General features: G+C 42.1%; 1 protein-coding gene across 1 annotated transcript; it reads right to left on the bottom strand.

Annotated features, from left to right (window-relative positions):
- Nucleotides 1–1,412: 1,412 nt before the first annotated feature.
- LOC311076708 (ecto-ADP-ribosyltransferase 5) lies at nt 1,413–18,025 on the bottom strand. The gene is made up of 5 exons (XM_084105100.1): nt 17,746–18,025; nt 4,118–4,195; nt 3,871–3,949; nt 3,028–3,752; nt 1,413–2,014 (listed from the first exon to the last, which is right to left on the bottom strand). The coding sequence occupies exons 3-5, from the start codon at nt 3,916–3,918 to the stop codon at nt 1,909–1,911; spliced, it is 879 nt and encodes a 292-aa protein (XP_083961226.1). The 5' UTR covers nt 3,919–3,949; nt 4,118–4,195; nt 17,746–18,025; the 3' UTR covers nt 1,413–1,908.
- Between the last annotated feature and the right edge of the window lie 1,212 nt (nt 18,026–19,237).

Genomic DNA, 19,237 nt, shown 5'->3' with positions numbered 1-19,237 from the left:
GCATTGCAATTACAATTATGGCATTGCATAGGTTGTAAGTTTTAAAAGCTATTACAATTTTGACAATATGACAATGTTTATAATGTAATCAATTTCTCATAATGTAATTTTTTTTATAACAATATGAACTCACGTTTTTATTACGTTTTGAGAAAATGATTACATTATGAACATTTTATTACAATAATAATGTAATGCTTATTGCATTATGCTGTAATTACATTATGCTTTATTACATTATGAGTTGCAACAAACGTTATGTTTTTTATTGGTTTATGTGAACATTAGAGGAACATCCTATTCTATAATTTTGAAAATGTTATGAAAACATTATTTCTGAATGTTTTCAGAACGTTCAAAACATCTTTTTTTTTATTATTATTATTTTTTTTACGTTTTAAGAACGATTTGTCCTAACATTTACATAACTTTTAAATAACATTAGTGAAAGTTATGGGAACTGTTATTGGAACTTTCCTTTTTAGCTGGGATTGAACCTATGCATTACTCTAAGCAATCAGGCATCTGAACTTCCCATTCTGTAACAGCATTTCAACTGATTCTGAACTAAATTCTCTCAATGTCTTTCCTCACAATTACTCACAACTCTGTGCATGAGCTCCATTCAACTCCATTTTTAAACATCCAGACTCTGCAGACAAGCATCACACTCTCACGTCTCTCTTCAGCCTGAAGCATCATGTAGCATTTTGTAAAATGACAATGTTAAAAACTCCAAATGGAATAGTTCATATACAGGACACAATTTTGTGGTGTTTTCTTTTTCTTGTTTTCCACGTTTTGATAGATTTGACTTGTCTGCTGTTTGAGCTTGTGTTCTTTTTTCCCTTAATTAACTTGGTGGGGTTGTGTTTTTGGTTTAGAAAATATAAGCTTTGCTCTTTATGATTTATGTTTTGGACTGTGTACTTCCCAAAGACTCTTAGTGTACTACTACAGTAAAATGTGAATCTTAAAGTAAAGTCGTATCTGTTATTTTTGTTATTCAAATATTTAATGCACTTAGAATCTTATATACTCTGGAAAAATGTAAACACTCTGGCTGTAAGAAATTTTTTGCTTACATTTTATCTATTTTTATCACTTGAATTCATATAAACATAAATATAAACAGGGCAGGACAGTGGCTCAGAGTACTGTCACCTCACAGCAAGAAGGTCCACGGTTCAAGTCCTGGATTAAAGTTCTTAATATATTAAAATGGAAATTTTGAACATTTAAAAAATATTCAGAAAGAATGTTTTCATAACTTAATGGGAATCTTTCTGAAGTAAAGTCTGAATGATTAACAAAAGACTCCTGATGATGACTTGATGATTTCCACCAACCCTAAAACTATCAGGTCTGGTAATTGTAAAACTTATGACATTGACAGAACACAGAACACAACATACCAAGACAAGAAACATTTAATATTTTAGTCTCGAAGTTCTAGTCTAGAATTGTACCCCATGAATACATTTTCAACATGGCACAAATGACAAAGTTCACCTGAAGTCATGTGAGGTCAATTGCAATGGTGGCCTAAATATGAAGAACAGCATATGACACTTGAAAGCAAATTTTGAGCAACTCTGCAATACTTTTTATGCATGTAAAACATGTTTATGGAATAAAGACTTTCAAAGAAATGTCAAAAACAGTAAAGCACATAATAGGTTTACTAAAAAGATTATAGGCCTATTATATAAATTTAGATGGGTGTAAATTATAGGCATAAGGATTAGAACAGAGAATATGCATTGAAACAATGTAATCTATTATTGTGATAAATTCTTCCTTATAAGTCAAGAACACTGAATGTGTCTAAAAAAAATCATTAAAAAAGGAATGCCGCTTTTACTTTTCCACATGAGTTTGCGCATTTTTGAGAACATACAGAGTATTTTACAGAGTCGGCATGTAGAAGTACATCATGAGTAAAGAAGCCATCAGACTCAGTGAACTGGAACTCAGGAAACTTGAAGATGATTCTTTAGATTCTTCAGACATGCTTTAGACAGAAAGAGAAAATTCAAGTCAGTAGGTTTATTTTAGTTATGCTCAGTTTATTAGAAATTAGTATTTCAACATGAGTTTTATTCAGTCAAATAAATCTTAAAGGATTAGTTCACTTCAGAATGAAAATTTCTGGATAATTTACTCACCCCCATGTTAGATATTCATGTCTTTCTTTCTTCAGTCAAAAAGAAATGAAGGTTTTTGAGGAAAACATTCCAGGATTTTTCTCCATATAGTGGACTTCAATGGGGTACAACGGTTTGAAGGTCCAAATTGCAGTTTCAGTGCAGCTTCAAAGGGCTCTACACAATCCCAGCCGAGCACTAGGTTCTTATCTAGCAAAACAATCGGTCATTTTATTAAAAAAAATAAACATTTCTATACTTTTTATCCTGCACTAACTCTGCAATGTGCCACGCGTTACATAATCACGTTGAAAGGTCACGCGTGACATAGGCAGAAGTACGGACAGTGTTTACAAAGCAAACGTGCAAAGACTAAGTCAAACGCCATTTACAAAAATAAATAAATAAATAAAAGGTAAAACAACTATGTGGGACGATTTTGAAGTTGGAGGAGAAAATTAGATGCCGTTTTTCACCCTACCCTACTTTTTTGAACCGAAACACGCATGACCTTTCAACGTGATTACGTAATGCTTGGCGCATCGCAGAGTTAGTGTAATACGAGCATTTGTGGTTAAAAAATATATATCTATATTTATCTATTTTAGAAAATGACCGATTGTTTTGCTAGATAAGACCCTTATTCCTCAGCTGGGATCGTGTAGAGCCCTTTAAAGCTGCATTGAAACCATTGTAACCCATTGAGTCCATGGAGAAAAATCCTGTAATGTTTTCCTCAAAAACCCTTATTTCTTTTCGACTGAAGAGAGAAAGACATGAACATCTTGGATGACGTGGGGGTGAGAAAATTATCGGGAAATTTGAATTCTGAAGTGAACTAATCCTTTAACTGCTCTCTCTCTCTCTCTCTCTCTCTTACCTGACAAGGCTGCTGCAGTTGGATGAGCTGTACATGTGTGAATGCATTAAGTTGATCTCTATATATCGGTCATTATCATTATCAACAGTCGTGATATTCCTAACTGTGAAAACTTCAGTTGGTGATATTAGCAGATCTATATCCTCTGATGTACACACTTTATCAAGGTTGATCACAGAACAGGAAGTGATATTGAAAACAGTCCCAATGGTCTCTTTATCACTTACTATATCTTCGGCTGCAACAGAAATATCCAGTGTTGCTGGAAAAAAACTCTCAAAACGTACTTTGTCCCCAATTTTGATGCTATATTGCTCCTCTGTGCCAGAGTACACTGTATTACAATTGTTTTTCAAGAGTTGCATGGCATCTGTCACCAGGAAGAAAAGAGATTTGAAAGGAAACATATCTTGGTAAGTTGAATTGCTCCTGCTTTTGGTGTGAACCAGCTTATTAAATATTTCATGAAATTGCGATCCAGCTTCAGCATAGCTCTTCAGTGCAGTCATGTGCTCCAGTGTAGCCTCTGGAATGGCCTCCTCACATGTTGTGTTACCTTTCCACATTTTCTTAAAATCTGTATTGTTGTTAAGCTCTGTCTGCAGCAAACCTCCAGCTTTTGTGACCATTTGCAGCATTTCTTTCCGACAACTGTAGAATGAGTAATCTGCAGCTTCAGGAAACATGCTCGCGTGTATCAGCTCTTCAGTTATCTGCACCACAGTCTGAAAGCACAAGAAATTTGGAGAGAAATAAAATCAAAGATTATGCCTCACAAAGTTTGATGAGTTCTCCAAGTTAAACAGTTTAAAGTAGCGAGGATATGTTCAATGGAGACCTTACAGTGTACAAGAGCACCAGGAGAAATGCAGGAAACCACAAACTACCCATTGTATCAGTTGGCGTATGTGCACGGGAAAGTCTGGGAAAGGACAATAACATGAACAAGCTAAAAAATAAAGTTGGTAAATATATGCTTGCCAAATATATATCAAATACAATTAATTTCAGCACAGACAGAACAAAAACATCTGCCTAAACCCAGTGGCTTATCAAAAAACAAAGAGAAACTGAGAAAGGCAGCACTCACCGTCTCAAGATGCCTGGTATTTTTAAGGGTGGTTAAACATGACAAAGCTACAGATCAGAACTGCAGGATGTCCACAAACTGGAAAAAAAAAAATACAGGGAAGCTTATCAAGGCTGTACTCTGCCTTTTCCTTCCTGCAATTTAATCACTATGGTGATCAGCAATGAGCAAAGCCAGACAACATAATAATGTAAGAAGAATCACAGGGTAGGTCATTTAAAAAAAAAAGCTTTTGTACAGGGTTGTGTGGTGGTACTTTTCTGTGAAACCGGGCCATGGTGTAGTAACAACTTTTTTTTTTTTTTAAAGAGTGCGAATTACTCTATTAATATTTTTGGAGGTTAATGAAAAACAAATTTTGCCAGCAAAGGTTTAAAAAACATCAAATGAGGTCAACTCATAGAAAAAGTATTCAAATGCACCCTTAAATAACATATGAGTACCCAATGGAATTTAACCAATAACAATAGAAAACTCTTTTTGAGAAACTGGTATTTTAAAACAAGAGAAATTCTTTATATGAGAGAAACTGTCCTTTATTATATAATTTACCAACAAGTTTAATATTATCAGATAAGAAAAGGTGATTACAGAAGAAAGAAAGAAAACTTAAAACTTAACTTTAGGATAATGCTGGTGTCCTAACTTAAAACCTTTTTGATAGCCAACAGTAAAAATCACATTACAATAGCTTAGTTCAAAGAATGCCGTTACATTTATTAATTTTAAAAGGTGAAGAGCAGTAATGTTTGATAGTGGAGACTTTTGGAAAACCCAGATGTACTGCGCTTTGATGACAAAATACTTAAAATAATTACAGACTCCCACAACATTTATTGTGAGCGAAGGTAAAAGCTTACCGAAGTGGGGGTGAAAGTAAAAACTTACCGAATAGAATAGATTTGACTTTTTCTACTGAGCTTATCAAAAATTCTGTAACACTTTAGAATACTGTTCAGTCATTATAACTACACAGGAAAAATTAACATTCTAGTAACTATTAACAAGAAACTCTGATTAATGAATGAGTACAGTAAGTAATAGCGCTCAGTTGAATGTGGTAGTTCACTATTAGATCATCTGTAACTACTATTTGTTTTTTCATACCTCCAGAGGACTACTAAGAACTACTATACACAGGTTCATAATTAACATGAATAATGCATAATGTATAATTAATACTAAAGTAAAGATCATGGTAAAAAGTAAAAAAGAATGTATTATTCATATTAACTATAAACCTGTAGGCCTATATAGCCTAGTAGTTCTTAGTCCACAGGGAGGTATGAAAAAAATAGTAGTTTTTGACTAGCTAATAGTGAACTACCTCATTCAAGTGATATTATTATTATTATTATTAATAATTTGTTAATCTGAGTTTCTTTATAATTAATAGTAGTTACTACAGTGCTAATAATGCGTTCCCTTTCGATACGGTTCACTCGCATTGCGCCAGTCTCTGACGCATATGGAGAAACTCAATTTTCTCCGAATACTGGAGCCTGATTGGCTTTTTAGCCCGCCAAAGAGGGTGGGGCCGACTGCCTATTTAAGTCGTGCAAAAAGGCTTTTAATCAGATTTTCTCTCTTTAAGTGCGAAGACACAGCGGAGTTTGTCCTTCTTCTGGCGCGAGCGGTATGGTTTCATTCGGCGGCTCTGAGGAGGACTGTGACGATGTGATGTCTCTGGTAGCATCTGATGCTGAGGGCTGGGCAGATTCCAGTGATGACTCTGCCCACCCGCCGCTTAAAGAGACAGACTCAGCTGGGCCTCAGCAGGACTCGAAACTCATCCGCGTCCTTATCAAGGCAGTGAGTAAGTTGGTCAGCTCCGGAAGAACCCGTTCACAGCCGCCTCGATGAATGGTTCCTGAGTAGTGATTAGGGTCCACCATGTGTCAAAATGATTGATGGTGACCTCTTGACCTTGCCACGCCCCAACCCGGACCACCCAAGTTGTGCCCAACCGACAACCTTGACCACCCAGGCTGGTGTCACCTTTGACCATGGGTATCCTCCAGGGGAAGAAAATGACCAGCACATATTTGGAATTCATTCTAATTCATTCTCGCAGATCTCCAGGTTCGAACCAGCAGCTGAATGTTCTAGGGATGAACTGGACACATTTTCTCTGACAGCCTCAGATTCATTAGTCACTGATGAGCCAGGACCATTATACACCCTTGGAGGAGACTTCTGCTGTGCATGCCCAGTCTCAGCACTCTCATAGTGATGAGGGTTCAAGCATTCAAGTTGCTGGTTCTTCAGTTCTTCAGTTCTTCAGTGGCATTTTCATTGCAAGACACAATCAAGATGGCCCTTGCTAAGTTGAATTTGGACATATCTTCTCCATAAACCCCTTCAAACCTCTTGCGTCGTCCGGTTTTCCGACCAGAGGATTTCCTGATTCCTAGCTGTCCTGACTTTACTGATGTTGTTTTCTCAACATTTCGCTCTGCCCCTTCTTCCAGACCGAGAGAAGGCAGAACTCGCATCATGTTTATTTTTCTTTATTTGGCGAAAAGCACAACACGTTGTTTTATTGTGAGTATACCCCAAAAAATAGACACTTAACAGGATCGAATGATGTACAACACTTATATGTAAGATAAAAATCAACAGAGTATTTTGCAAGAAAAAAAGCGAGCTGGTATCGCCGGCGCGACCAGGGGGTTAACAGTTACGCTGCCCCAACCCGGAATGCAGGTGTACTGATGATTTATTGTTGAATTTATCAGTTCAAATCTAGACTAAAAACACATATCTTTGGCCTAGCATACACATAACACATTATAGACTTTTATAATTCAATGTTAGGTTGCATAGTTTAGGTCAGCCGGAACCGGGAACACTCCCCATAAATCCTGATGTACTTGTTACATCATAAGAAGGATGGCGTCAACGCTAATATTAGTATTATTACAATAGTATTATTGTAAAAAGCGTTATATAAATAAAGGAGACTATTGGTTTGTGTGTATAACACTGTGTCAGATTTGACTCGTGTTGGAATTTCAATGACTCATCTTCTGCTGGCACTTCAGATAATACTGCATTGGAACTTCTTGACGCTTCTCTGCAGGCATTGGGATCAATAGCCTTCTCTAGTGGAAAGGCTCTTTGGCTTGTTACGCAGGCTAGGTAGCAAGCTCAGTCCAAGCTTCCAGAGGTATGTCACAACAACCTTCGTCAATTACCTCTAGTACCTGGTCAGGTCTTCAGCCCAGCTGCTGAGGAGGCTCTTGAATGTAGGGCACGAGTGGCAGAATCCCGATCCAAGCATATTGTGCACAGTGTGAGTTACCCTGCACTGGCTGCACAACGGGTGTCTGTTCGTCATTCCATTTCGCAACAGCGTAGACAAGGGCAATCTTACAGGCCGCCACAACAGGGTTATCAGTCTTGTTTGTCATCAAGAAAAGAAGTACCCTGTTCTCAGTTCAGACCTCCAACTTGCCCTAACCCTACTCACCCAAATGTTTGTCACTGGTTCACAATCGACACACGCTGGTTTGGGTCACAACCAGTTATGCAGCCTCTCTGAGACTTTGGAGAAGGGACCAATTTTTTCAGAATGCCGATTGGGCTGCATCCAGCACGCAGGGATGTGGTAATCACGGATGCCTCCTTCAGTGGGTGGGGAATACTTTGGCAGCACCAAGGTATTCGGGGCAGTTGGGAACCACAGTTAAGGGCAGTTCATATCAATCTACTGGAACTGTGGGCAGCATTTTTCACCCTGAGACATTTCAAGCAGGAACTTTCAGGGAGACACGTTCTGGTAAGGACGGACAATACCACAGTGGTATTTTTAATCAATCAACAAGGGGACACCAGGTCCCTACCCTGTCTCCAGTTGACAAGAAGGCTTCTGTTGTGGGCAAACAAGCACTTTCTTTCAGTCAGACAAACTCACATCTCCGGTCGCTGCAACAGTGTAGCGGACGCACTTTCCAGTTCTGAGCCGAGACCGGGGGAATGGTGTCTGAACAAGGAAGTTGTTCAGTCAATTTGAAGGAGCTAAAGAATAGCGACCGTGGACCTTTTCGCCAACAGGACAGCGACTCATTGTCCTCTATGATTTTCAGCACAGGAGGAGGGCACCACGAATGGCCAGAGCTTCTCCTCTATGCTTTTACCCCAATTTCACTCCTTTGGTCCATCCTGAGACGAGTGCAGGAGAGGCATAACAGGCTCATTCTAGTGGCTCCTTGTTGGCCAGCAATGCCTTGGTTCAGTCTCTTATCAACTCTAACAATGGGGCCGCCTCACCCCCTGCGAGTGCTAGAGCACCTTCAACACGTTGTACTTACGCCAGTAAGTGGAAACTGTTTGTCTCTTGGTTCACAGATCGTGCCCTCAACCCAGTTGATTGTCCCATCAGTGTGGTGCTGGACTTCCTGCAGTACTTGTTGGATACTGGACGTTCTCCAGCCACACTTAAAGGCTTTGTGACTGCCCTGTCTGCTTATCAGGATCCTATGGAGCAGGTGTCAATTGGTGCAAATAAGCTAGTGGTGGCTTTTCTCAAAGGAGCTGTACAGTTAAAGCCTCCAGTACGGGTATTGTGTACCTAGTGGGGATTTACAGGTGGTGTTGGACAGTTTGTGTTCAGCACCTTACGAATCTATTGAACAGGCAGATATTAGAAGCCTTTCTATGAAGACAGCATTTCTGTTAGCCATAACATCAGCCAAAAGGGTCGGTGAGTTACATGCTCTGTCAGTGAGTCCACAGTGTCTCAGGTGGGGGCCAGAAAGCAATCAAGTTACACTTTGGCCGAACCCAGCATTTCAGCCCAAGGTATTGTCGCCTCAATTCACAAACCAACCTATTCAGCTGGCGTCGTTTATACAAGAGGACAAGACGGCCCTCTGTCCAGTCCAGTCTGAATAGTGGAAGACTGCTAGAGTCTCTGTTCACTCGGATTGAGAATGACTAAAGTGACCGACCATGACGTATTCAGAAGCTGATATAGCTTCGGCCATGTCAGCGATCGAGGTCACATGTGACTGAATTGATACGAGATTCTCGATGTGATACGCGAGACGCAACTCTTTCCACCATGTATTGACCGTCTCTGGCGGTCTTCCACCAGTCATAGAACCACGGTTACGTCCAGTAACCAGCATTCCTTGACAATCAATAATTAAAGCTTCAGGATATAGGGTGACAGACCATGTCAAAGCATATTTAATGTTAGTCTGCTAACGCCTTTCCAAAGCAAATGTTTTGTTCCTACTAAATTGATTTCAAAGCATAATAGTGAAAGTTTAAATAATGTTTGTTTAAATTGCATTTTTTAATTTTTAATAAAATCGTATCTTCTATTTATCTTCCTAGAAGATTACTGTATCCATCTGTTGCCCAATGATTTTTCTTAAAGTTAACCTAAAGTATATTTTTTATTAAACAGCATCTGTTCAAAAACTTTAGATTGTTGAAAATTTAAAAATCAAAAACTTAGATCTCATTTATACAAAAAGATTCAATTTTTCAGTTCTCAATTTCAGTTCTCTGCCGCCCAGAAGCAGATGGAGGCCATCTGGCACATCCTGCCCCGACAGCCTGCTGCTGCCTCCGCTGGACCACCGCAGCAGCCTCCACCCAGGTCTCAGCCTGGAGCCGCCCGCAGAAGGGGCGCCCCGTCCGCTTCAGGCACTGCCAAGCCAGGTGGCAAACAACAGCGGAAACGCTGACCTAAGCGGACCACCCAGGGATGGAGGGTTGCTCTGGGAGATGGTCACCGATCCACTCCCTTCATCCGGTGGAGGGCCGGGTGAACCTTTTTTGTTTTATGTATGTGTCTGTTCCGCCGCTGGCTCCCAAAAAAGTGGAGCCAGCGGTACCCACATATTCAAAGAAAGAGCAATTTCTCTATTCCTGGCCCCAAGAAGGCTAGTCTGTGTGACCCTGTAAAGCCTTACACCCTTCAGCCCCTCTTGTTCGCCAGCTGGCAGCTAGGTGCGTTCGAGGACCCAGTCATCCGCCTTCTCACGCATCCCCTGCCACCCAGTGGAGTCAGGTAAGTGTTGCACCGCACATTCAGATCCCGCTTCGGGCCTTCGGGCCTCTCGAGCCGGATCCCTGTCCTCCACCTCACTGCCCCACCTCGGGTACGTCTGTGGTTCCCTGGCCCCTGGTCCGGTTTTGTCAAAGTCTAAAACGCTTCCAACCGATGCCCAGCCTGGCCCAATTCGGTACCTTCAGACCCGGCTTGCGATTCATTTTACTCGGCTTCCGCCCAGGCTCAGTGATGTTCATCATACCTAGGTGTTGAGCAGAAATGCTCCTAAAAGTTTTTTTAGTGAGATCCATCACACCTAGGTGTTGAGCAGAACTCCTGTCCTGTGTGTGTGTGCCGCAGTCCAGTCCTACTGGCGAAGGATGCGTGCTAGTCGTTCCCTCCAGCCAGTATGGAGTTTGGCTTCAGAGCCCGTACTTCATTGTACCCTTATTATGTGGTGGGTTACGACCATCTTGGTTCTGTCCCAACTGATACGGGCCCTTTTTCAAAAGCCTCTGTTCACTTGTAAACACAGAGTTGCATTTTTTAATGCCCCGTCCCCAAGCTTGGTCTGCAGAGTTTGACCTGAAAGACGTGTACTTCAGATCTCTATCCTTCCGCTCCACAGGCTTACTGTGTTCTTGCGTTCGAAGATACGAAGTATCAGTACATGGTTGTGGCGAGGGGGGCGTGGTTTTGCTGAGTCTGTAGCGGGAGAGAGAGGACGGAGCGGAGCGGAGCGTAAGTAGGTCAAGTGCAGATGATGAACACCTGTGTCTGATTTCAGCAATTGGCGTGGAGAGACCGGATATAAGCCGGAGTGGGACAGAGAGAGAGAGAGACGGGCTGGGACCTCGTGGACGCTGCTGAACCTGAAAGAGTCATCGAGAGAATATTCTGAGTTATTGTGATTTGTGGCTGTGCTTGTGCACGGTGAACGCGCTCTGTGCGCACCTTTTGTTTTGTTTGTGAGAAACGTGAATAAAGCGAGTGTCCCAGCTCACGCCAATCCCTGTCTTCTTCCTTCCCTATTATATCTGAACTGAACCTCATCACACTGGTCCTACCCTTTGAGTGCTCAAAAGACCAGTTGGGTCTTCAGGTAAACTGGGAAAGAGTAATCTCGCCCAAATGCCGAGTATCTTTTCTAGTATGGAGCTGGTCTCGGTCTAGCACATCTCTTAAGTGAGGTGTGCCAGCTCAGTGTTATTCAGAAGTGAGAAAGGGTTCCACTGAAACTTTCAGAGGCTCCTGGGGCATATGGCAGACACAGCCACACGGCTTCCTCCATATGGAGACAGCTTCAGCACTGGCTTGACGACCAAGTCCCGAGGTGGCCGTGGCAGAGCGACACGCTCCGTGTAAGAAAATAAATACCCTGGCCTGTCGCCAAAGCCTCAGCTCATAAGCAGACCTTAGTTTCCCCAGGCTACTGGCTCCTGGAACAAGTGTGCTCCAAATGTTGGCTGAGGGGCCACGTATAAAGGGCATGCAGTAACAGTGCTCTGGGCGCCCTCTGACTGCATTGGCATTCGTTGCCTCGAGTTGCTTACAGTCCCTCGCTTCGAAACACCACTGCTCAGCGAGCTTGTACTGTTCTGACAAAATTGCGATTGCCGAGCTGCGCTCCCCTTGCATGTTGCAACTCGCCCGCCACCTCCTCCTTGGAGTCAGAAACTTCTAAGGTCGCTTCATTCCACCTAATTTTTCTGGCCTGCTCAATCGTGCCACTCACAAGCCTCATAACAGCCTCCGGTCCAGACACAGTGGAGACTCCATCCCTAGCTGGCCAGCTGTTTTGGACCACTTCGGGGCCGCACAGCCACGTCTGTTGCCCCTCCGGACTTGTCCTACACCAGTTGTTTCTTCTCTTGTCTGAGTATCCCTCGACAAAGACTCTGGCCACAGCTGGCCCTGGGCCCTGCAGAAATGCGTTCCCCAGTGAGCCTTCTTGCACTATGGTGCTAAAATCAGGAAGAGATGGAACAGGTTTTGTTAGTTGCCCCTCATTGGCCAACCAACCTCCTCTCGACATCCTTCCTTACACCTTCCTCTGAGCACATTCTCAGGGATGGGGCACGATGGCACCCGCGTCTAGACCTTGGAAAGTTCCAGGTCTGGTTCTAGTAAGAACGAGACGCGGAGGTTCTGGTCTACCGCAAGAATTGTTATGCAGTAGAGATCATCACTTCTGTGAGCACCCTCTAGAAAGACGCTTGCTCCTCTAATAGAAGTCGAACCTGTTCGTTGAACCGAGTCTTCTCTCCGTGAGGAGATCCCAAAGGTGTTCGATCACTTCAGTGCTCCCTTTAAAAACTGCTTGTGGTTGGAGTGAGGGCTGTCCCCTCCACTTCAAAATGTTGTGGCTTCCACATTGGCGCACATCATGAGGCAGTGGATTCAAATCCAAGCGGAGTTTGATTTGATCGTCAGGTCCCTGAGGCGAGCAAGGAGATATATCCGCCTTGCGCCCCCTCCTTACCCTCTTGGGTCTTCTCCTCTGGTGCTACTGCACTGCAGAGACCGCCCCTGAGCCATCGCAGGCAGTTAGTTAAAACATTCTGTTTTTTAAGAAACAGTTCTCCTGCTCGCATGGTCTCCACTAGAGGGTAGGGACTTGCTAGCTTTCGGTCAACGAGTTGTGCCTGGATTTCGGGTTGGCTAACTCTCAGAGACCCCAGTCTGAATGTGTGCCCAAGGTTCCTACCTCTCCTACGGGACCAGATGGTGAGCCTGCAAGCGCTGCCCCGGAGGAGGCAGACCCAGCCCTGGCTTTCTCTGTCCGTCCGCCTCAGTGCGGTTATACATGATCAGAATGCAAAGCCTAGACCTTAGACCAGCTCTATCTGTTATGGGACAGCAGAAGGGAAGGCTGTTTCCAAGCAGAGGTTGGCACACTTCAAAGTGGTTGCCTTTGTGCCCACCTGTGCCGAACTGTTGCTTCCCATGGGCTCCCTTCACATGAAGCCAGTTTCACTGTAAGCACAGTTCGAAGTGTCGGCTTGCTGCGCCATTCCCCTCCTATGGACTGGATATGTGCGCAATTTTGCTCCAGTTGAGTTCCCTCTTAAACTGAACCCTGTTGAGTTCCTCCATACCCTTCGGCCTCAGATGTGGCGGAGCATCCGAAGCCAGGCCTATCACTCGTATGCACTAGTGGAACCTGTGTTAGGCTGGGTCCATATGTTGTGATCCCTTCGGATATCCCATATGTGTATTATTCCACGGTACGGCTCCCTACGGTGAACCCGTGTCTAAGCTCTGCCGTCACTGTTGGTTAACCAAACTCCCCCCTATTATAGGCTGGAGTCATCCCAGTGACATTCCATATGTTGTACTGCTCGGTCTTCCACCCAGTCCATATATGTATTCCCCACATGTTACCTCCCTTCGGCAGGATGTGGTTTCCGCAGTGTCCCTTCCTTCCTTGTCAGGGTACGCTTTCCCAGTGGTCCTGTGGAACAGCAGTCGACTTCCCTGGCCTAAGCCTCGCCCTTCTCCGCCTCAGAGTTGCGGGGAGACTTGAGGCTTTTACCCAGGCACTGGAAGGAGGCAGCTCTGGTGGCGTTTTCCAGGGTTAAAGATCCCATTCAGTCGACGTCGACTACGTCTGACGTTCTCGATTGAAAGGGAACGTCCTGGTTGCATATGCAACCCACCGTTCCCTGAAAGAGGGAACGGAGGATGTAGTACCTTTGCCACTATAGCTGGACTACCGCTGACCGAGTTCTCATGGCTCCTCAGCGTAAAGCAACTAGTGCGTGCATCCACTTCCGTATTTATACCCGCTCCGTGGGGCGGAGTGTGTGATGCAAATCACGCACGCCAAATTTAATTTGCTCGTGCTCGCATGCTCGGAGACAATTGGCTGCCTAGCGTGATCCCATTCAGTCAACGTCAACTACGTCCTCCGTTCCATCCTTAAGGGAACGGTGGGTTGCATACGCAACCAGGACGTTCTATACAAGGAACTCTATTTTAAATGAAATGATTAAATGAATAAAATATATAAGACAATGAATAAAAACAAATATGTTACTAAAATGTATTTAAACAATTTAAACATATAGCTAAATGAATATATATATAAAAAAAAATATATATATATATATATATATATATAATTTCGCCATCAGAACTGCCTTAATTCTACGTAGCATTGATTCAACAAGGTGCTGAAAGCATTCTTTAGAAATGTTTGCCCATATTGATAGGATAGCATCTTGCAGTTGATGGAGATTTGTGGGATGCACATCCAGGGCACGAAGCTCCCGTTCCACCACATCCCAAAGATGCTCTATTGGGTTGCGATCTGGTGACTGTGGGGGCCATTTTAGTACAGTGAACTCATTGTCATGTGCAAGAAACCAATTTGAAATGATTCGAGCTTTGTGACATGGTGCATTATCCTGCTGGAAGTAGCCATCAGAGGATGGGTACATGGTGGTCATAAAGGGATGGACATGGTCAGAAACAATGCTCAGGTAGGCCGTGGCATTTAAACGATGCCCAATTGGCACTAAGGGGCCTAAAGTGTGCCAAGAAAACATCCCCCACACCATTACACCACCACCACCAGCCTGCACAGTGGTAACAAGGCATGATGGATCCATGTTCTCATTCTGTTTACGCCAAATTCTGACTCTAACATCTGAATGTCTCAACAGAAATCGAGACTCATCAGACCAGGCAACATTTTTCCAATCTTCAACTGTCCATTTTTGGTGAGCTCGTGCAAATTGTACCCTCTTTTTCCTATTTGTAGTGGAGATGAGTGGTACCCGGTGGGGTCTTCTGCTGTTGGAGCCCATCCGCCTCAAGGTTGTGCGTGTTGTGGCTTCACAAATGCTTTGCTGCATACCTCGGTTGTAACGAGTGGTTATTTCAGTCAAAGTTGCTCTTCTATCAGCTTGAATCAGTCGGCCCATTCTCCTCTGACCTCTAGCATCAACAAGGCATTTTCGCCCACAGGACTGCCGCATACTGGATGTTTTTCCCTTTTCACACCATTCTTTGTAAACCCTAGAAATGGTTGTGCGTGAAAATGCAACAACAACAAAAACGCTCAACAACAAAAACGCTCCTAATAATATACAAATATAAGGGTGACACACATAGACCTTCGTCACTGTAAGGTTACCCCCCCGTCCTCAGTCCACCCGTCGAGGAACACTGTCACAGCCCCAATTTAGATTTATCCTGGCAGGCTGTACGCTCGACGCGTATTTTGATCTGGGGCCTGTTTCAATAAGGAGGTTCAACCAACTCTGAGTTAAAACTTGAACTCTGAGTTGACTTACCCTGAGATGGGAAACTCAGTTAGTTCAATCAACTCTGAGTTGACTGACTCCGAGTTAAGCGTGTGCACCACAACTATAAAAAGCCATTATCAATGGAGCACAGATATTATGAGTCACCATGGCAACAGCGCCAGACAAAAAGAGGTTTTCATATTTCTTCACATTTTAATTACTGTTATACAGTGATGGGTGTAATTAATTACCAAGTAATCTAAATACTGTAATTTAATTAAAGGGATTACTCTTAATTCTTCTGTAATTTAAAGTTAAACATACATTTTTAAAAGTTATATTTTTAATTTAACCATCAGAGGATGGGTACATGGTGGTCATAAAGGGATGGACATGGTCAGAAACAATGCTCAGGTAGGCCGTGGCATTTAAACGATGCCCAATTGGCACTAAGGGGCCTAAAGTGTGCCAAGAAAACATCCCCCACACCATTACACCACCACCACCAGCCTGCACAGTGGTAACAAGGCATGATGGATCCATGTTCTCATTCTGTTTACGCCAAATTCTGACTCTAACATCTGAATGTCTCAACAGAAATCGAGACTCATCAGACCAGGCAACATTTTTCCAATCTTCAACTGTCCATTTTTGGTGAGCTCGTGCAAATTGTACCCTCTTTTTCCTATTTGTAGTGGAGATGAGTGGTACCCGGTGGGGTCTTCTGCTGTTGGAGCCCATCCGCCTCAAGGTTGTGCGTGTTGTGGCTTCACAAATGCTTTGCTGCATACCTCGGTTGTAACGAGTGGTTATTTCAGTCAAAGTTGCTCTTCTATCAGCTTGAATCAGTCGGCCCATTCTCCTCTGACCTCTAGCATCAACAAGGCATTTTCGCCCACAGGACTGCCGCATACTGGATGTTTTTCCCTTTTCACACCATTCTTTGTAAACCCTAGAAATGGTTGTGCGTGAAAATCCCAGTAACTGAGCAGATTGTGAAATACTCAGACCGGCCCGTCTGGCACCAACAACCATACCATGCTCAAAATTGCTTAAATCACCTTTCTTTCCCATTCTGACATTCAGTTTGGAGTTCAGGAGATTGTCTTGACCAGGACCACACCCCTAAATGCATTGAAGCAACTGCCATGTGATTGGTTGATTAGATAATTGCATTAATGAGAAATTGAACAGGTGTTCCTAATAATCCTTTAGGTGAGTGTATATAAAAGCACCTTACATTTTCAGAGAGCTGAAGCAGTAGTTCTGCAATTATATATATAAAAAAAATAGTTTAAAATAGTTTAAGTTGTATTATAAACAAAATACTCCTAGATCTACCCAGGGATAAACTACACAGTGAAATTAATGCTTCAGACCCTCACAGAGATGGGAGGAGTTACAGACCAGATGAGCCTCTGTTTATCATGTCACAGCATATGTTAAGTTAGTCTGCTAACGCCTTTCCAGAGTCAGTGTTTTGGTCGTACTAAATTTATTTCAAAACATCATCTTAAAAATGTTTATATTAAATCTCATTAAAATTAATTAATTACATTTTTAAAGTTTTAAATTTTTTAAAATCCATCTGATGCCTGATGGTAGAAATGATTTTGCTTAAATTTAACCTAAAATATAATTTTTATTAAACAGTGTCTGTTCAAAAACTTTAGATTGTTTCAAATTTTAAAGCAAAAACTGTGCTTAGTCGTATTAGATTTATACGAAAAGATTCAATCAGCATTTTTGTTATGACAAAGTTTGTCACATTGTTGTTGGGTTTTTTTTAAGGAAATGTATGTTTAAAAAAAAAACTAGAAATATTTTTTAAAGATTCCAAATGTGAAGGCTTGTGTTTGACGCAGCACAGATGCAACTCTCACCTCAAACGAAGACTCAACAATGATCTTATTTAGTTTAAGTTGTATCTTTAAGAAAATCAACACACACGCACGCACGCGAGCGCTGGGTTTCAGTGTTTTGTTTTATTAAATTAAAATATTTAAATATATTATATTTAGCTGTATCATACAAATAAATAGTTAAAAAATCATATATTGTGATTTCTGGATTTTTTTTTTTAGATTATGTCTCTCACAGTGGACATGCACCTACGATGACAATTTCAGACCCCTCCATGATTTCCAAGTGGGAGAACTTGCAAAATAGCAGGGTGTTCAAATACTTATTTTCCTCACTGTATATATATATACATATATACATATATATATATATATATATATATATATATATATATACATATATACATATATATATATATATATATTGTTGTGTTTCTATACCGCTGTAACATCTGAGACCTTCTGCAACATTCCCAATAACCTATTACAATCAAAGATTGTCCTTACCTGCCGGTTAAAGATGCTATAAATGGCTTCAGGGTCCTCGGCGGTGTTCAGTCCGGGGTCCGTTTCACTGGGCTTTTGCTTAGTATTAATATCTAAACTATAACAAAGTAAAGATATCTCTAGGAAAAAATCACTCTGAGACTTATTTTAAAAGTTTTTCGAATCACCAAAAATTGGTTTCGTTTTCCTTAAAAAAAGTTTCAGAACAATACAAAGACAATAAATTCAAAAAGGAAAAAATAACAGAAATGCGTATAGGTCTTCACCTCGAAGTGCAGCCCCGAGCAACTGGAAACAAAACCTTTTATATGGTTTGATGGGGGCCGTCTTAAGCGTTTAGGGCTGTCCCTTACAATAAAGCAATTCTTAAAAGAATAAAACAACTGGCCTGGAAAATTCCACAGTCTTAAGGGTATTATGCAATAAACATGTGTGTATAGGCTATCTCATATTCACCACCTACGCTAAGGAGCTTAATATACATTTTGACCGTTACTTGGCCCACAGGTGTTAAAACCACAGCCCGCTTCTCGCCTCACAGATTGTTCAGGTACACAAAGCACGCAGATACGTAGTGGCTGAGTCAGATAACAGACAACGATGATAGTACAAAACAGTTTATTCAAAAAAACAACATTTAATAAAATACAACACGATCTTCAGTAATAAATCGTAGAGTCAGATAGGTCAAACATCACACCCACCCACACACACACACACACACACACACACACACACACCTACCACTTCAGAACCTGGGGGATTTGTCCTGACTATCAGATCAACACAGCAACCACTCGTGCTCTCTCACAACACTCCACCCGTTGTGAACACTGCAGACTGTCAGTCAAACCACCACCACACCCAGAAGACTTCAGGAACCACGGGTACCCCAGATTCTGAAGGGAAAAGACATGAACAATCAATATAATAACAATAAACAAAAACACAAAAAACACATACACTTTCCACATAAAACTCTGTCAATGAAGCGTATAATCACACTCGGCCATAAGGCCTGTCTCTCTCAATAGCGATACCAGCCTACCAGCTGATGCTCGTGGACCGTGATCAGCACAATAGCGGGCGATAATGGGTCATTCCCCTATTTCTTGACAAACACATATCCAAAAATCACAAACAGAAAATCAATTCAACACAACCAGAAAATCAATTCAACACAAACAAAACAGAAAATGCAACAACAACAAAAACGCTCCTAATAATATACAAATATAAGGGTGACACACATAGACCTTCGTCACTGTAAGGTTACCCCCCCGTCCTCAGTCCACCCGTCGAGGAACACTGTCACAGCCCCAATTTAGATTTATCCTGGCAGGCTGTACGCTCGACGCGTATTTTGATCTGGGGCCTGTTTCAATAAGGAGGTTCAACCAACTCTGAGTTAAAACTTGAACTCTGAGTTGACTTACCCTGAGATGGGAAACTCAGTTAGTTCAATCAACTCTGAGTTGACTGACTCCGAGTT

The sequence above is a fragment of the Abramis brama genome (assembly GCF_963993115.1).
Source record: "Abramis brama genome assembly, chromosome: 2".
Classification (NCBI taxonomy): Eukaryota; Metazoa; Chordata; class Actinopteri; order Cypriniformes; family Leuciscidae; genus Abramis; species Abramis brama.
The sequence above is the reverse complement of the archived record's forward strand: the minus strand, read 5'-3'. Positions and strand labels throughout refer to the sequence as shown.

Bases quoted from the DNA above. Each gene is read 5' to 3' on its own strand.
- LOC311076708 (XM_084105100.1), bottom strand. From the start codon at position 3,918: ATGGGTAGTTTGTGGTTTCCTGCATTTCTCCTGGTGCTCTTGTACACT. The intron at 3,753-3,870 runs GTAAGGTCTCCA...TTGTGCTTTCAG, and splicing joins TCCTGGTGCTCTTGTACACT to ACTGTGGTGCAGATAACTGA. The intron at 2,015-3,027 runs GTAAGAGAGAGA...TTCTGTCTAAAG, and splicing joins AACTGCAGCAGCCTTGTCAG to CATGTCTGAAGAATCTAAAG.